General features: G+C 40.5%; 1 protein-coding gene across 4 annotated transcripts in view; it reads right to left on the bottom strand.

Moving 5' to 3' along the window:
• The window catches only part of RECK (reversion inducing cysteine rich protein with kazal motifs), an 80,667-nt gene extending 64,773 nt beyond the window's left edge, over positions 1-15,894 (bottom strand). For all 4 annotated transcript variants that reach the window (XM_069085228.1, XM_069085229.1, XM_069085230.1 and 1 more), the window contains exons 1-2: positions 15,662-15,894; positions 5,697-5,755 (exon numbers count right to left, since the gene is read on the bottom strand). In XM_069085228.1, coding sequence (XP_068941329.1) covers positions 5,697-5,755; positions 15,662-15,770 — 168 coding nt within the window. In that variant the 5' untranslated portion in view covers positions 15,771-15,894. The remainder of the gene's footprint in view (positions 1-5,696; positions 5,756-15,661) is intronic.
• Between the last annotated feature and the right edge of the window lie 2,197 nt (positions 15,895-18,091).

Below are 18,091 nucleotides of genomic sequence, written 5' to 3'. Positions count from 1 at the left end.
CCAATTTGCTGTGAGGAAGATAGGAATTAATACAGTTTTAGTAGGAAAACTAAAAATGGACCCAATCACTTTACCTGAACCTTCTGAAGTAATTACTTTAAAACAGTATCATGTGCCAGGTGGGCAAGATGAAATTGCCACTACTATAAAGGAATATGTTGAAGCAGGAGTGTTAGTCCCTACAACCACAAGATGGAATAATCCTGTCTGGCCAGTAAGAAAATCAGATGGGACATGGAGAATGACTGTGGATTATAGACAGTTGAATAAGGTGACTCCTTCTTTGTATGCTGCTGTTCCAGATACCATCACCTTAATAGAAAGGATCCAGAAATATGATGGGACTTGATATGCAGTTATTGACTTGGCAAATGCCTTCTTCACCATCCCAATAGACTCTAAACAATGGGACCACTTCGCTTTCACTTGGCAGGGTAGACAATATACTTTTACTCGCTTGCCACAAGGGTACATACATAGCCCCACTAACTGTCACAGGAACTGAAGGATTTGGTTCTACTGATAGAATAAAATCAGGAGCTAAAGTATGGGTAAAACGGAAGCCAGATGATGTTCCAAAGGCTGCAGAGATTATAGCATATGGGAAGGATAACACTGTAACTATTGTTTATTCTGGAGAAGATGATTACAAAATTGTACCCTTAAATCATTTATTCTACCGTGAGTGAGGCTACAATAGTCTGGTTATTGTCTCTTTGCTTCTTCTTGATTTTTTTTGTTTGTTCACCTCGTTTGTTAGATTTGTTTCCACAGGCTTGGTACCCTCCATCTGTAGATGCCTGATAGCTTAAGCTGGATGTCACCCCCTGTCTGCAACTGTGATGTGTCACCCTTGGACCTGGCATCAAGCATATTAAGAACTGACCTCTCAAATGGGACCCCTAAGGACAGGGACAGCTCTACATCCGATTTCAGCAGCAAGTAGCCATAGAAGAAGAGATCTTCACCCCTTACCACAAGATTTTGGGGCCCCATTTGTTCGGGGTGGGGGGAATGATGGGGAGCTTGTGCTCAAGCCCCACCCTAAAATATGTTTTTTTGTGTTTATTGTGTGCTATTCTTGTTATATTGTTGTGAAATTTTGTTGACACCAGTTATTCCTACTGTATTTTTGCCAAGTAAGGGACATGAAAGATCTTGGGGCCGAATGTAAGGGTTATGGGATTTAAAGATCTCCCATGCCCCATGGACGTGCTGACATAGCAGAGCAAGAGAAAGTGAAAAGCCGAGCTAACGGTCCTGCGGTTGGCAGTTGGTGGCGGTTGCCTTTTTTTTTTTTTGAGTTAGGACTCCTGCTGAGGACTGCCAGAGGCCAGAGCTGCTGGGAGCGCGCTGGGTGGTTGCTGTGAGTGGGGAGAGGAGGACCTTTGCCTGAGGTAGCCTGTTCTGTTTTTAAAGGCTTGAAAATGTGGGTGCTTTCTACTTTATCTACCTGTGCCAATGTCATAACTACTCTGATGGCTTTCACTTTCTGGTTTTGGGACTCAGTCTTTTGGTATCTTAATAAATTTTCTAGTTTATTTCCCCAAATGGTAAACCTGACGTATTTTATGATGGATAATTATATCAACATATTTGTAATCTCTATAGGCATTGTGAATATGGCATTGCTGATACACACACACACACACACACACACACACATATATTTGAATATTTGATTTTAAAACTTTCAATTCCAGATTCATTCCCTTCCCCCCCTGCCACCCACCCCCACTGGGGAGACAAGCAGTTCAGTATAGGTTGTACATGTGCGGCTAATGCAAAACAATAACATAGTAGATGTATTGTAAAAGACTGACTATATTTCCCTCCCTCCTATCCCACCTCCCACTTGTTCTATTCTCTACTTTGATCCTGTCCCTTTTCAAAAGTGGGTGCTTCCAACTCCCCGCCCCCCCAGCCTGCCCTCCCTTCCATCATCCCCCCTCACATCCCCTTCCCCCCCTATTCTCCTGGAGGGTGAGATCCCCTATTTAGTGTGTATTTCCCTTCCTCCTCAAGCCAGATTCAATAGGAATAAGGTTGACCCATTCCCTTTTGCCTTCCTATTCTTCCCCTCCATTGTAACCATTTTCTCTTGCCTCTTCTGTATGAGATAGTTTGCCCCACTCTGTCTCTCCCCATCTCCTCTCATTATATTCCTCTCACCTTTTAATTTCACCTTTTAAGTATCATCCCTTCCTGTTAAATTGGTCCCGTGCCCTCTATCTATGTATACCTGTAAACGTATATACACACATTCACATATATATTCATATGCCTGCATACCCTCATATAAATATATATATATTTCTAATCCCTTCAACTACTGAGAAAAGTTTCACAAGTTACAATTATTGTTTTTCCACGTAGGAATGATGATAGTTCAACTTTGGCCAGGTGGCTCAGCAAGCAAGAGCACCGGCCCCAGTGCCGGGACGACCCGGATCAAATCCGGGCCCAGACACTCAGCACCGCACCCAGAAACAACAACTGGCCATGTAACCCCGAGCATGCCACTCAACCCCGATTGCTTTAAATAAAAAAATAGTTCAACTTTGATAAGTTCCTTATGATTTCTTTTCCCTGTTTACCTTCTCATGCTTCTCTTGCTTCTTGTATCTGAATGTCAAATTTTCTATTCAACTCTGGTTTTTTCAGCAAGAATGCTTGAAAGTCCTGTATTCCACTGAATGACCATATTTTCCCCTGAAACATGATACTCAGTTTTGCTGGGTAGGTGACTCTTGGTTTTAATCCCAGTTCCCTTGACCTCCGGAATATCACATTCCAAGCCCTTCGATCCCTCAGTGTAGAAGCTGCCAGATCCTGGGTTATCCTGATTGTGTTTCCACAATATTCAAATTGTTTCTTCCTGGCTGCTTGTAATATTCTCTCCTTAATCTGGGAATTCCAGAACCTGGCTATAATATTCCTAGGAGTTTTCTTTTTGGAATCTTTTTCAGGAGGTGATCGGTGGATTCTTTCAACCTCTATTTTGCCCTCTAGTTCTAAAACATCAGGGCAGTTTTCTTTGAGAACTTCCTGGAGGATGCTTTCTAGGTTCTTACTTTGGTCATGGCTTTCAGGTAGTCCAATAATTTTTAAATTATCTCTCCTGTATCTCTTTTCCAGGTCAGTGGTTTTTCCCATGAGATATTTCACATTGCCTTCTATTCTTTCATTTGTTTGGATCTGTTTAACAGCATCTTGATTTCTCATAAAGTCATTAGCTTCCATTTGCTCCAATCTAATTCTGAAGCAATGATTCTCCTCAGTGAGCTTTTGAGATTCTTTTTCCATCTGGCAAATTTGACTTTTTAAGGCATTCTTCTCCTCATTGCCTTTTTGAGCCTCCTTTGCCATTTGAGTCAGTCTGTTTTTTAAGGTATTATTTTCTTCAGTCAGGCTGTTGACTCTCATTTCATAATTTTCTTGCATTGTTCTCATTTCTCTTCCCAATTTTTCCTCCACTTCTCTTATCTGCTTCTTAAGGTCCTCTATGGCCTGTAACCAGCTTGTATTTTCCTTTGAAGCTTTTGGAGAAGGAGTTCTGACTTCACTGTTTTCCTCCTGTTCCATGCCTTGCTCCTTCTTATCCCCAAAATAGGAGTGTAATGTTGGAATCTTCTGTCTGCTTTGTTTCCTTTGCCTGCTCATTTTGCCACTCAATTATTTCACTTTTGGGCTTTTTGCCACAGTAGGACTCTGCCACCAGACAGGGGAGTTTTCGTCCCAAATGCTGGGGTTTTCTCAGCTGCCGGAGGTATTAGATGGGTGCCCTCTCTGAGGTCTCCACACGCTCTGGCAAGCTGGACACACACCCCAGGACCTCCATCCTAGACTGCAATCCAGATCCAAGCAGGTTAAAGCAAGAGCGATTACCCCTCAGACTGGTGCTTGGTCCCCCTACACTCTGCAGGCCAGGAGCTGAAGCCACCACGTGGTGCTGGCAGGCTGTGCTGGCGTCTAGCGGTTTCTCACACCGGGGGTAAGAGCCATGCACTCCCACTTACTGGGTCCCAAAGTCCAGACTGCACTGGCCTCTCACCTTGTCCTTCGCATCTATGTATTGATAAATCTGGAAACGGCCACAGCTGCTGCTGATCTGGAGTCCCTCTGGCTGGTGGCTGGTCAGGCCCGCCCTGGGGCTAAAGCTTCGGCGTGATGCTGGGCTCGGCTCCCAGAACGCTGTGCTGGCCGATTCCTGCCGGCCTGCCGGGCTGTCCTCAGCTGGAGGTTAGCTTTTCTGTGTCATTTTATGGGTTCTGCAGCTCCAAAGTTTGTTTAGAGTCCCCTTTTTACATGGATTGGGGAGGGTGGAAGCCAGAGCCGCGGGAAGGTCGTGCTTCTACTCCCCATAATGTTAATTTGTGATTTTCTAAGTCAATGTGCAACCCACAAGGATCTGTTTCCATTTGAGTCTGATATCACTAGTGTACAGGAAAGCAGGCCAGTGTATAGCAAACCAGATTAGAAGCCTGGAAGACCTGGGTTCAAGACCCACTTCTGGCACATCCTGGCCAAGTCATATAACCCATCAGTGCCCTAGGCAACTAAGACTATAAATTTCAAAGAAGTCAACCTGGGTTAGGAATTTCCTCATTCAGAAGTTCCACGTATCAATGAAATCAGGTCCAATCCTTTTATCTGTCCCTACATAAGACTGTATTTACTTATCTGTGAATATACTGTACTCCCTACTCCCTCTCCCAGAAGAAGGTAAATTCCTAGAGGGCAGAGACTGCTTCAGTTTTGTACCTTTATCCATTAACAGTCAGGCATATAGTAGGCGTTTAAAAAGCACATGATTATTTTAATATTTCTGAGAATTTTTTATAATTTTGATACATGTACTGAACACACTTTGTTGGAAAGCCATTTTGCGGTACCCTGAAACTCCCAGATCTTTTTCAGAACTGCTGTCTAACTATGACTCCCCAATTTAATATTTCTGCAGTTGATTTTTATGTATCTAAATATAAGACTTTTTTTTTTATCTCCACTGAATTTCATCTTATTTGTTGCAGACCAATGGTTTAGTCCTATTAAGATCCTTTTTGGACCCTTACTCTGTTATCCATTGTGTTAGCTATTCTTCTCAGGTTTATGTCATTTGTAAATGTGATGAGGAGGCAATTTTATTCTCAGTATCTGATAAAAATGTTAACTGGTACAGGGCCAAGCATAGGTATCTAAGGTACTTCACTAGAAAACTCTTGCTATGCTGAAACTGAACTACTCCGAGTACAGTTATCCAACTCATTTAGAATTCATCTAAGTGAATTGTAGTCTAGTCTATACCTCTCCAACTATTCCACAAGACTAGTATGAGTCACTTTAACAAAAATTTTACTAAAATCCAAGCAAACACTATCTTAAATTGTCTCTCACCTACAAGTTTAGTAATTAAAAAAAAAATAAACTAAAGCTCTAAGAACTTAGTTTGTTGCTCAAAGGCACTATCACTTCATCTTACCCTAACACAGAATACAACACCTGCAACACCTTAGTAGACTACCTCCTCTGTGAGTTCCTAAGCCCTCTCCACTCCCACCTCATCCCTCAAAAAATTCCTACCTCTTTATATTTAGCAAAGCTGATTCTTAGAAAATAGACATACAGTCCATCACTGGGTCAGGATTCAAAGCCTGCTATAACTAAATGTCTCTACAAGTACTATGCAAGCTTACCTGTTCACAAACATCACGGCACATTAGGTTATCCTTTGCATGATAACAACATAAGGCACCTAGGGAGAAAAAAAAAATAATTCTCACACTTCCAAACCGTTAAATAACTAAATAAACCCACACATATTTACAATAAATAACCCACTCTGAATTGGAACACCAAAGATAACATTTTTTTAAATGACAATTTTCTCAGTTCTAGAAAAATCCATAAAGACTGGCATTGTTTTATTTATTTATTTTTTAATTGATTTGTTTGTTTCCTTTTAATTTACAGGATTCAATTCCACAATTCCTTGAGTTTCACATTTTGTCCCTCTCCCTCCCCTTCCCCCCATGGCGGCATATAGTCAAGTATAGGATCTGTAAATACTTTCACATTAGACATTAGTCAGGTTATAAAGACGGATTGTATCAGCTGGAATGAAAAATGGCAAAGAGGACATAAAACCAAACAAGAAAAGGAAAAAGATCAGGTATTTTGCTTCCATCTGGATATAAACTCAGTTCTTTCTCTGGATGCACACATTTCTCTCCATCATGAGTCTTTTGGGATTGACTTATATCACTGCATTGCTGAGAAGGGTCCAGTCTATCAAAGTTGGTCATCACACATACGTTGTGTCTGTAATTGTGTATAAATTTCTCCTGGTTCTGCTCTTCTCACTCAGCATCAGTTCGTATAAGCCTCTCCAGGAAGACTGGCATTGTTATGGTCTTCCTCTAACTCATCAATGTACTTCTTAAAAAATAGTAACCAGAAATGAACACAACACAGCAGCTATGATGGAGGCAAAATACTATAGGCCTAACATCTCCTTAATTTGGACACCATAAAGTCTATTAATGCAGCCTAAGAGGAATTTGATATGAAAATAATGTAAAATTACAAAATGATGGAGACAATTAGATGACAGAAAGGAAGTATACTTAAGGAGCAAACATGAAAGATTATGTTCAAGTTTTTGGAAAACAGGGCTCCGAAGTGAAATTTTACTATACTCTAACTGATTATATGTTTTCATATTTAATAAAATACCTTTCCAAACTACACATTACTTATTATCTCTGCCTCACTTTTCTCATTAAAATATAAATAATGTATACTTCCTCCCTAAAGACATTAGAATAAACATATCATATATCCTTAATTAACGAAATAATAAAGCAAGCAGATAACATAGCTGACCTGTAAAGGTCTTCTACATCTAAAGGTGAGACTCTGTGAATATCTACCTGGTTTTCGAATCATCCTGAGAAGTTAACACATTGAGAGTTTTTTAATGACTCAGAAAAAAAATTCACAAAATTTCAGAGGTAAAAGAATCTCAGAAGCCAACTAGTCTAACAAGAAACATCCCAAGAAATGGTAATCCACAATCCCCTTGAAGATCTCAAGCAATAGTAATAAACAAGTTTGCCTTTGAAAACAATCCACTATACCTCTGAACTGCTCTAGTTGTTGGGAAAATTTTCTTTACATTGAGCCCAATTCATCTTCCTGAAACTTCTATCCTGTTGGTCCTAAATCTGCCCACCTGTTTAAGCCTAATTTCTCTTCCACATGACAGACTTTCTAATATTTGAAAATAGCTACTAAGTCTTCTCTTCTCCAAGAAAAGCATCCCTAATTCCTTTGAATGTTTCTTAAAATGGTATGGTTTGCTCACCACCTTGGGTATGCTCATATTTCTCTTAAAATATCATACACTAGAACTTAAGATAATACTCTAGAAATGGTCTGAAGGTTACTTTATAAAAACACTTTTAGCACTTCAAGAAAAATAAACCCACCAATCCATGATGTAAGCTCCAGTTCAAATATTACCTCAATTGGCTCTAACAGCAGCCAAGATGGTGAAGTAGCAAAAAAGAAATACACTGACCACTGTAAAGACTGCAGAAGAATAATCAGAAAAGGAACACCAGACCAAGGGGAATCCTTGAGTTGTCTCTCTGAACCATCAGTTTTCCAGTTGGCTGGTAGTAGCTGAATCCAATAACAGTCTCCTGAAGCTCCAACTGGGTAAAGCCCACAGGCCTGGAGCCTAGACCAGGAGGGAAGCAATCAGACTTTTTCCTGGATCAGACCACTTTGGGGACATAGAAAGTGTGCCAGGTCCCCAGCCTGAGCTGACCCCTGAGATCCTGAAGTACAAAACTCAACACCCCAAGAAAATAGCAGCCAGCCCAGACATTCCTTCCAAACGCATGGTCCTAACATAAAGTCCAAAGTCAGGAAGGAGGCTAGAAGAACAAGCAAACAAAAAGCCTCACAATAAAAAGCTGTCACAGGGACACTCAAGACAAACTCAATAGAAGAAAAAACTCCAAAATATCTACAAAGTCTCAAAGAAAAACACAGATTGGGCACACAAGAATTACTGAAATAGAGTAAGCAAAAGTTTAAAAGAAAAAAGTTTTAAATGTTTTTATAAATGAAATGAGAATGCTGGAGGAAGGAGGAAAGTGTGTTTGGAAAAGAAATAACTATGGAAGAAAGAATTGAAAAGAGAATTTCCAGGGTAGCACAAAGCCTTGCCCAAGCAACAAATCCCTGAAAAATCTTAAACTGGACCAAACAGAAATCAATGACTCCATAAGACAAGAAGAGATAGTTAAGAACAAAGTCAAAAGACTGAAAAAATAGAAGAAAATTTAAGCTACCTCAGACAAAAAGCAAAACAAAACAAAAACAGATTGGAAAACAGATTGAGTAGAGATCCCTGAAGAATCACTGGACTGACTGAAAATCATGAACAAAAGAACACAGACATCATATTTCAAGGAGTCATAAAAGAAAATTGCCCAGTTCTTTTAGAGCCAGAGGATAAAGAGGAGAGAAAAAAATCCACTGGTCAGCTCCTGAAAGAAATTCCTAAGTGAAAACTCCCAGAAACAATGTAGCCAATAATCCAGAACTTCCAAGGCAAAGAAAAAAAAATAACACAAGCAAGCTACAAAGAAAGGGTTCAAGTACCAAGGAGTCACAGTCAGGATCACACTAAGAAGTAGAGGGCTTGGAATACTATACTCCATAAAGGATATACGTTTATAACCAAGAAAAACTAAAAAACAAAACAAAACTGAATACCAGATGGGGAAAAAGGACCTTTAATGAACTTGAGGACTTCTAAATACTTCTGATGAAAAGATGAAAGTTGCACCCAAACTCTGAAGTGCAAACACAGGAGTCAAGAGAAATATAAAAAGGTAAACATGAATAAACAATCATAAGGGACTAAATAAGGATAAACTATTTATATTCTAATATAGGGAGATTATACACATCTGAATCCCTGTGAACACTTTCATTTTGGATCTAATTAGACAGAAGGCCTGGGAATGGCTGTTAATGTCTTGATGATTCTTTTTTGCTTTTGGGAGGGCAATTGGGGTTAAGTGACTTGCCCAAGGCCACACGGCTAGTTATGTGTTAAGTGAGGCCCGATATGAACTCAGGTCCTCCTGACTCCAGGGCTGGTGCTCTATTTACTGTGCCACGTAGCCGCCCCTGATGATTCATAATAGAAGAGAAAGGAAGGAAGAGAAAAATATACAGAGGATGAAGAGAAGGAGAGAGAAAATTATTTCATATACTCAAAAGTGTGCAAGTAGTTTATTTAAAGAGGGAGGAAAGGATGGGGGAACAGTTGAGATGTGAACCCCACTCTCATCTGAACTTATCCATCAAGGAAAGAATACATATACACACAGTGGGTACATATGAAATACAGTTCATTCATTAGGGAAACAGGAGAAAAAGGGGAGAAAGGAAAATTAAAGGAAGGGTAGATTGAGGGATTTGGTCTTAAGCAATCCAAACTCTAAGCACATACAAAAATATTTATTGCTCTTTTTGAGGTGGTAAAGAATAGGAACCTGGGGGTATACCAATCAATTGGATAACATCTAAATAAGTTATGGTAATATAAGTGACAGCATACTATTGTGCTATAATAAATAACGAACAATAGTTTTGAAAAAATCAGGGAAGACTTATATGAACTGATGCACAGTTGATGGACTGATGTCCAATGTAAGAATTTGTTTTGCTTGACTATATAAATTTGTTGCAGTGGGGCTGTTTTTCTTCTTTCTCAATGGGGAATGGGGTGAGGATAGAAGGTGGATTTTTATTAATTGAAAAAAATTAGTTTAAAAAAGATATAATAAACAAAAAAAGGAAAACAAAAATTATTTCTACAAATATTTAGTTCCAGCAACAGCCTGTGTCTGCTAACCAAGGCTAAGCCTAGCTAAATCTGGAAAGGCCTATTACCAATAAGTTCACCATCACAAGATAAATTATTTAGCCACATCATGAAACAAACAAAAACCACATAAAATATCCTTCCATATTCTACTGTCCCCTTCTGCTTCTACTGTAACATGGTCAGAGTTGTATAAAAGGAAACAGAGCAACACAATGAGTTAGTTTTTGGACCATCTATAAACAATTTTGGTACTCGGTATAAGATACTTGTCCAATGACCAAGTTAACAGACTTCTGAAGGAAGTAAACTTTGACAATCATAGCTCTAAAGTTGGAAGGGACCACAGAGGCCATCTGGTTCAAATTTATCATTTCATAGCTAGATCTTCATTATAAATATAAAACCAGCAATTACACCTTAGAACTATCTTACGTAAGGAAATTACAGCTAAAAGAAAGACAGCTCACAGATTCTCCTTGGAGATACAAATAAAGGAGTAATGGAATCAAAGAGTTGGAAAGGCTATCACTAGCCATCTAGTCCAACCCATATTCAAAGGAAATCCTCACTAAAGAAAGTGAAGTAGTCATCTAGCCTCTACTTGAAGCTTTCCATGGAAGGGAAACTTTCTTCACAATCTCTGGAGGTAGCCTATCTCACTTTTAGATGGCTCTAGCTGATAGGAAGTACCTCCTCCCCCCACCCCTCAATTTCAAGTGCAATGTTTGTCTCTTTCCAACTCCCACCCAATGCTCCCTGTTCTGCCATCTGGGTCCAAAGAGAAGAAGTCTACTCCTCCTCAATGTGATCATTTTAAATTCCTGAATGCAGTTATCATGTTTTGCCTCGACCTCTACCACAAATCTTCTCTTCTTCAGCTAAACATCTTTCAGTTCCTTCATATGATCTTCATATGACAGACATAAGGTGGCCCTTCACTACTCTGGTGTGGCCTTCCTTGCATGCTTTTAGTTTATTCATATTTTTCACAAACTCTGGTACTCAGAACTGAACTAAATACTCCAAAAAGTATGGAAGACTTTCTGAATAGCAAGGGTCATCTTGCTATTCATGGAAACTATGCCTCTTAATGAAGCACATGACTGCACGAGCCCTTTTGGCTGTCACAAATTAATCCTCCAAACCACTAAGCCAGCTAGATCTTTAAAAACTACATGTATCAGATAGGATGATTCTCTCAGTCTAAATGTGTAAAGCCAGGTTAACAGGATTGCTGTCATTGTGAGTTCAAAGACAAGCAATAAGAAATGAAGAATATCTGGTCATTTCATGCGGTTGTGTTCCTGATGCTCAGAAGCAGATAACTGTAGCTCATGTATCAACATTTGCTGTATAGAATAATAATGATTACTATCATTACAAACATTTATACAGCACCTATGTGCCAAGCACTTTACAAATATTAACCCATTTGATCTTCAAAACAACTCTGTGAGACAAGTACTATTATCATCCCTATTTTACAGATAAGGAAACCAAGGCAAAAAAAAAAAAAGAGGTTAAGTGGCTTGCCCACACAACTAGTAAGTGTCTAAAGCCAAATATGAGGTATTTTTGTCTCCAGGACCAACACTCTATCCAATGCATTACCAAACTAGGATGAGAAGAAAATCTATAAAGAACTATAGAAACTCCTCTAAACCAAGTCAACATACATGTTGATACTCTGATTTTTATAAGAAAGTCAGGTAGCAGTGAAGATAACATAAAATATATTCAAAACTTATTTAGGATTAAGGAATAAAATCAACAAAAGACTTTATAGACTACTAAGGAGTCTCACATATGCGTATGATGAATACCTTTTTTAAGACAACTCAAAGGGCACCTAAACATGGAAAACACTAATAGCATCACAAAAAATGAAACAAAATATTTTGACAAAAAGGACCTGGTGGTTATTACATCAGAATAAGTGATCTGCACATTTGTAACAGCTCCAATATGACCTATTCAAATAAGTTTTTGACTCCAAAAATTAGGAAATGGATAAAGGAAAGGAATTAATTATGAATATCAATTACTGCGGACCAATGGCCACCAACAGGCAGGTACACATAGGAGCCCTAGCACTGCCACAGAACACAGGTCTTACTTCCCGCTATCACCCAAGGAAGCAATTCCTGTGGAGAATAGGTACTCTATTCCCACCAACTACCAACCAACTGCCACACACTAGGCAGGCAAGCCAGCCAAGGTCAAGCAGCAAGGCACTCTGAGGAGCCAAGAGGAGGCAAGGTGTACCAGTCAAATCAAACCACCACCATTTTGACCTCCATCTCCACCCAAAACTGCCATGTCCTCTTTAGACACTGATGGAGATAGCCCAGAACCTGAACCCAAGAGCCTTGGGACTAGTAATGCTTCTAGCACATCGCCCAGCCATAACCCCGGGAAGCAACCCTGGTGGAGATGCAATTTGACAACTGCTCCTGGCAGGGGCTATAATATAGTAACAAGCAGAAGAGCCAGGGGAAAAAAAGGTCTTGCCACCAAAGCCCTTTGCACTGTCAAATGGTATGACGCCAGAAAATATGACTTAGTCAGTAAAAATCACATCAAACACTCGACATTACTATCTGCTTTGCCACTGCACCCTAAGGACGATGGGACCTTTCTATCTGATTTGAAGCTGAAACCTTTCATATGTGTTATCTCCTCCCTGTTAAAATGAGCTCCTAAAAGTGTAAAGTCCTAAAAGTAAGGACCCTCTTACTTTTATGTTTGTATTTCCAGCCTGTAGCACAATGTTTAGTACATGAGCCCTTAATAAATGCTTCATTCATTCATTCTTTGGAAGCTTTTTATTCTACTGAAATATCCTGTCAGTTCAGGTAAAAGTTAATGAAGGTCTGAATTGGAGTGACTGAGTAAATAGAAAAAAAAAGTAGAGAGATGGTAAGAGATACTGTGGAGGTAGGATAACAAAACTTATTGACTGACTGCCTAGGTGGAGGCAGGGTTGGGAGGAAATTGAGAGGGATGAGTTGAGGATGATTCTAAAGTAGCACATCTGAGTAGCTGTAAGGATTGTGTTCTCTCTACTGTGATTAAATATTTCAAGTAAAAGTCTTCCAACCTCCTCTACTCACCCACTGAGATACTAGTATCCAGTAGCATAGACAATGATTATAATATAAACGTACTTTTTTTAAAGACCTATTTTCTGCATATTTTGGAGCACCTAACTTGACAGATGCTAAGTGTTCTGATTTAAATCACATAAAAAACGTTTCAGAAAGCAATTTGGAAATATACAAGGAAAGCTATTAATTTGTTTATACCTTTTGGTCCAAGAACTACTCTTCTTACATATTACATACTCTTTGGCCCAAAGAGTTCAATAGTTATATGAAGGTGATTATCGTCAGATGACTTTTATTTACAAAACTGTGCAAAAGCATTATTTGGGATATCAAAAATGCAGAAACAAAATATGATCCCAATGATTGCTGAATGGCTGAACTGTGATACACGACTATCAAGGAATATGGCAACCCTGAAAGGAATACTGAATTTAAAGAATTCAAACAAATGTGAAATATTCATATGACATCATAAAGTATAAAGAAAGCAAAGCCAAAATAACAAAATACATGATAACTGTAACAGTTTAAATAAAAGATTTATGGGCAACAAAACTCTGGTCAAATACTCTGGTCAATGTTAGAACTATACTATCAAAGTTCAAAAAACAGCCTTCCTTTAAAAAAAAAAAATCCAGAAACTGTTTTCAGGGAATGTAGGAGGGGAGTTTCCTAGGGTTTCTGTTAGGAAGTATCTGTAGTGTCCAAAACAAAATGTACCAATAAAAACTTTTCTAAGGGGGTAAACAGAAAAAAAAAAAGTCACATGAGAAGTTTTCCCTCTTCTGACAATATCTGGGATAGTTTTGCCTAAAGTAAACTTTCATGGTGAAAATTATTAGACAATAGTCTCAAGAGCTATGATCTTTATTAGACAATAGTCTTAAGAGCTAGGATCTGTGTTAGAGGTTATATAATCTGACTATAACTACAATACAGAGAATTTTTGCCAAGCTTCTGGTTTCTTCTAAAAGACACTGTAAATGTGTAATCTAAAAAATTTCCTAGACTTAAACCAGTTATAATTTCTAATATGAAAGACTTCATTGTATAGAGAACTACAATTTTCTGCTAGTTTAACTTCAATTGACTAGAATACTCAAAAAATAGACTTCAAGTTAATATAATCTTTAGGATAAATAATAACTCAAAAAACCTTTTTGCTTCAACCACCTTTATAAACATTTTTATGTTGTTTTCCTACACTTTCCTGCCTTATTATAGTACTGATTCCCTTGGATGCCTGAGGATTTTTCAAGTGTCCTATAGTCACAATGATTCACTTTCTTCAGACATTTATTTGGGTTTTTTCCTCAATATTATACATACTAAACCTTTCCCCCACATTTCTAGCCTTTGTGCTCCTCTATTACAGATTTCCTGTGAGTTTTAATATGTAATATCTCAAGTTCTATTCTGTACCAATTTCAAATGTATAGCAAACACCAGAAGTAAAACCAGAACTAGTCCTTGTCAGAAAATAGACCACAGTCCTCACCAAAAAAACATGCTAAGATTCTCCCTCAGTTCAAATTCAGTATTAGGACGACCTGACTTTAAGAACAGAGCAGGAACTAGTAAAATTTTTTTGTTTCTTTTTTTTTAATGGAATAGGAAGAAAGTAGGCTTCAGCTCGGAAAACAGCCATTCCCGTGGAAATACAAACAACAAATCCTTAGAGTCCCTAGTAGGAACGGGGATAAGCTGATGCTCAACCGTAGGGGTTCTTTCTTTTTCGGTGTCGGGGGAATTTTTGGCAGTCTAGTGAATCCCGTGGCCGGACCCCTTCTCTGAATCAAATTTTTAAATCAAGTAAACTTAAGTTAATTTCAGCAGGAGGTTAGGGAAAACAAAGATGTCAGTTTTTGCCCCCATTTCAGCTCGTGGACCCCAAGTGAAGAATCTCCGTAAGTCAGAAGGGCAAGGAACACTAAGTGCCTGCTATGAGGCAGGCAGTGTGCTAAGTGCACCAAGAAAAGCAGAACAAAGTTCCTGCCCTCAAGAGGCTCACGGTCTAATGGGGTCAACATGAAAGCAACAATGTAAAAATAGGACACACGGGGTGTTTCAAAAGGTCTACAAAAACTGACGGCTGCACTAAGACTTTTGGGACACCGTATATAGCGTAAACAGGGGGTAGTTTCAGAAGGAAAGCACTACGATTCAGCAAAAATGGGGAGAAGCTTCTTGCAAAAAGTAAAGGTTTAACTCAGGCTTAGAGGAAGGCAGGGCACATGAAGATGATGGGAGAGAATTCCTGGAACCGGGGGTAGGGGCTGAGGTGTGGGGGACGCCCAGGAAAAAAAGCTCAGAGGCGGGAGATAGGAGGTTCGAGTGCGAGAAACGACCAGAGAGACGTGAGCAAGCCGCCGGCCGAACCTCCGGCCCACCACAGCCCCGCTTCCCAGTGCAGCTGGAGGCCCGGCCCAGCACCCCAATGAGGTTAGGACGACCCCACCCTCGCTCCCTCGCCGCTTCCCTCAGGCTAGACCCGCGCGGGCCGGGGGTCGGAGCTGCCCATGCGCGGCCGAGGGCCCACGGGACCCTCCGCCATTGCCCAGAGGGTCCAGGCCGGGGACCCCTCCGCCATGTTGGTAAACTCCTGGGGAAGGGGTCTGGCCCGAAACCCCCTTCAACTTACCCGAAGTGCCAGGGACCAGCCCCACGGCGGCCTCTGCCACAGCTGCCGCCGCCAGGAGGAGGACTATAAAGTAGCGCGGGGCCGGGGCCACCACCGCCTCCTCCTCCATGGTGCGGGCCGGGCCGGGCCGGGCTGGGCTGGACCGGACCGGGTCTGCGACCAAACTGCTTCTCCCCCCCCACCCCTCCGCCCCAGACTGGCCGCTGTGTCCCCGGTGTTCAGGAGGAGGCCCCACCCCCTTCCCTCCCTATGATTGGCTGCGGGGAGGCCAAGCCCCGCCCTGCGGCCTCACGGAGATTCCTAACAGTCCTGGCGGCTGGAATGCTTCCAGGAGACGAGGGTGGGATGAGGGGAGGGAGAGGGGTGACTGCTCTTTGTTGCTAGTACCAGTCCTGGCACGCGCGCTTCTCTTCTCTATCAGCACTGCTTCTGCACGCCCTGGAGCTCTGCACCACCCAGGGGTCTACCTCATTTGAGAGCTCGCGGGCCAGCGCAAGGGAGAGAACTATCAAAAAACCCGGAAAGAGACACAAGTTTCCAAGCTATTACCTTATTTACCCCCCCCCCCCCTCCCCCGCTCAGGGCACTGCCTGGCACACAGTAAACAGCTAATAGAGGGTTGTTGGCTGCTGCTAGGCTGATTCTTCCAAGTTATTGACTCTTCCAAGACAGTGACCTTAAAAAAAAAAGTAAACAGGCTAGGTTCTAGGAAAGGTATGAAGTAGGTGATTCCTGCCCTATGCTATTGACCTTTTCCTTGTACCTGTGCCTTCCCAGCGAAGTCTCCAGCACAAGGTATAGTACAGACTTTATGCCACTTCACAAAAAATGCAAAAGACTCAAAAGATGCAGCAGATACAAAGATGAAGGTGGCAGTGACCTGAATAGGATCACATCCCACATTGCATGTATGGAGCTGAGCTGTGCTCATTTTGGTGGGACATGAGTACTGTGGTTTAGTGCTGAGAACTTAGTGCCTTGGGATAGTAATGCCTTGGTTCTCTTGGCAGCAACAGGGGATGTGAGATGGTCAAAATAAGACAGATAGGAAGAGCTGCCATGGAATGAGATGTGCTGCCTAGGCAAGTCCAAGCTTGGACTTCAGGCCCCTGGCTGCTTCTACTATTTGTGTAATTTTTTTGTCTCTTAGAATATAAGTCCATGAGTCTAACTAGTGATTCTGAAATAGACATTTCTAGCGTTTGAAGGCATCCTTGTGATCTGTAGAGATCAGGAACTCCGGTGGAGTTCCTCAGGTAGAGATGACTGACATCAGTAGGAAGTTTCTGCAACTATATCCATCTCAGATAAGATAACCTTGAAGGGATGATAAACATAAGCCCTGACCTGGCCTCACTGGCCAGAACACATAAATCTTGAGGGAGTTGTTCTGACAGTACAAAACTGTCTGACAGTACAAAGTAAAATGCCTGTTCAACAACCCCAGGAAGTACTCTATGTCTGAATGTTTTAAGTATCAACCTCTCAAAAAATTTAGAACTATGCCCAAAGGGCAATCAAATTGTGCAAACCCTTTGACCCAGCAATACTACTACTAAGTCTGTATCCTAGAGAGATCATAAAAAAGGGAAAAGGGCCCACATGTACAAAAATATTTATAGTTCTTTTGGTGGTGGCAAAGAATTGGAAATTGAGGGGAGGTTCATCAGTTGGGGAATGGCTGAACAAATTGTGATATTTGAAGGTAGTGGAGTACTATTGTGCTATAAGAAATGATGAGCAGCCAGATTTCAGAAAAACCTGGAAAGATTTATATGAACTGATGCAAGTGAATCGAGCAGAACCAGGAGAACATGGAATATAGTAACAGCAACATTGTTTGATGATCAACTATGAACTACTTAGCTCTTATGATATGATACTTAGCTCTTATAATGATCCAAGACAATTCCAAAAGACTCGTGATAGAAGATGCTATCCACATCTAGAGAAAAAAACTGATATCGAGTCTGAATGCAGAAGAAAACATACTGTTTTCACTTTGTTAAAGTTTTTTTTCCTTTTGTTCTGTTTCCCCTTTCAGAACATGATTAATATGGAAATATGTGCATACTATCTTGGGGGGGGAGGAGAAAATTTTTATTTCTGCTTTTTGGAGGGGGAAGGCAGGGCAATTGGGGTTAAATGACTTGCCTAAGGTCATACAGCTAGTTTTGTATTAAGTGTCTGAGGCCAGATTTGAACTCAGGTCCTCCTGACTCCAGGGCCAGTGCTCTATTCACTGTGCCACCTAGCCACCCCCTGGGAGAAAATTTTGAACTCAGAATTTTATTTAAAAATGAATGCTAAAAATTGATTTTACATGTAATTGGAAAAAATAAAATACTATTTAAAATTAAAAAGTATCAACTTCCTGGGAGTTAGTGACAATAGGATGTTTTAAGTTGTTGGCTATGTACAATTATGAGT

Source organism: Petaurus breviceps, unplaced genomic scaffold (assembly GCF_028583685.1).
Source record: "Petaurus breviceps papuanus isolate PSGF00001 unplaced genomic scaffold, PetGlider_PUasm1.0 175, whole genome shotgun sequence".
NCBI classification, from domain to species: domain Eukaryota; kingdom Metazoa; phylum Chordata; class Mammalia; order Diprotodontia; family Petauridae; genus Petaurus; species Petaurus breviceps.
Note: the sequence above shows the minus strand (reverse complement) of the source record. Positions and strands in the feature narration are given on the sequence as shown.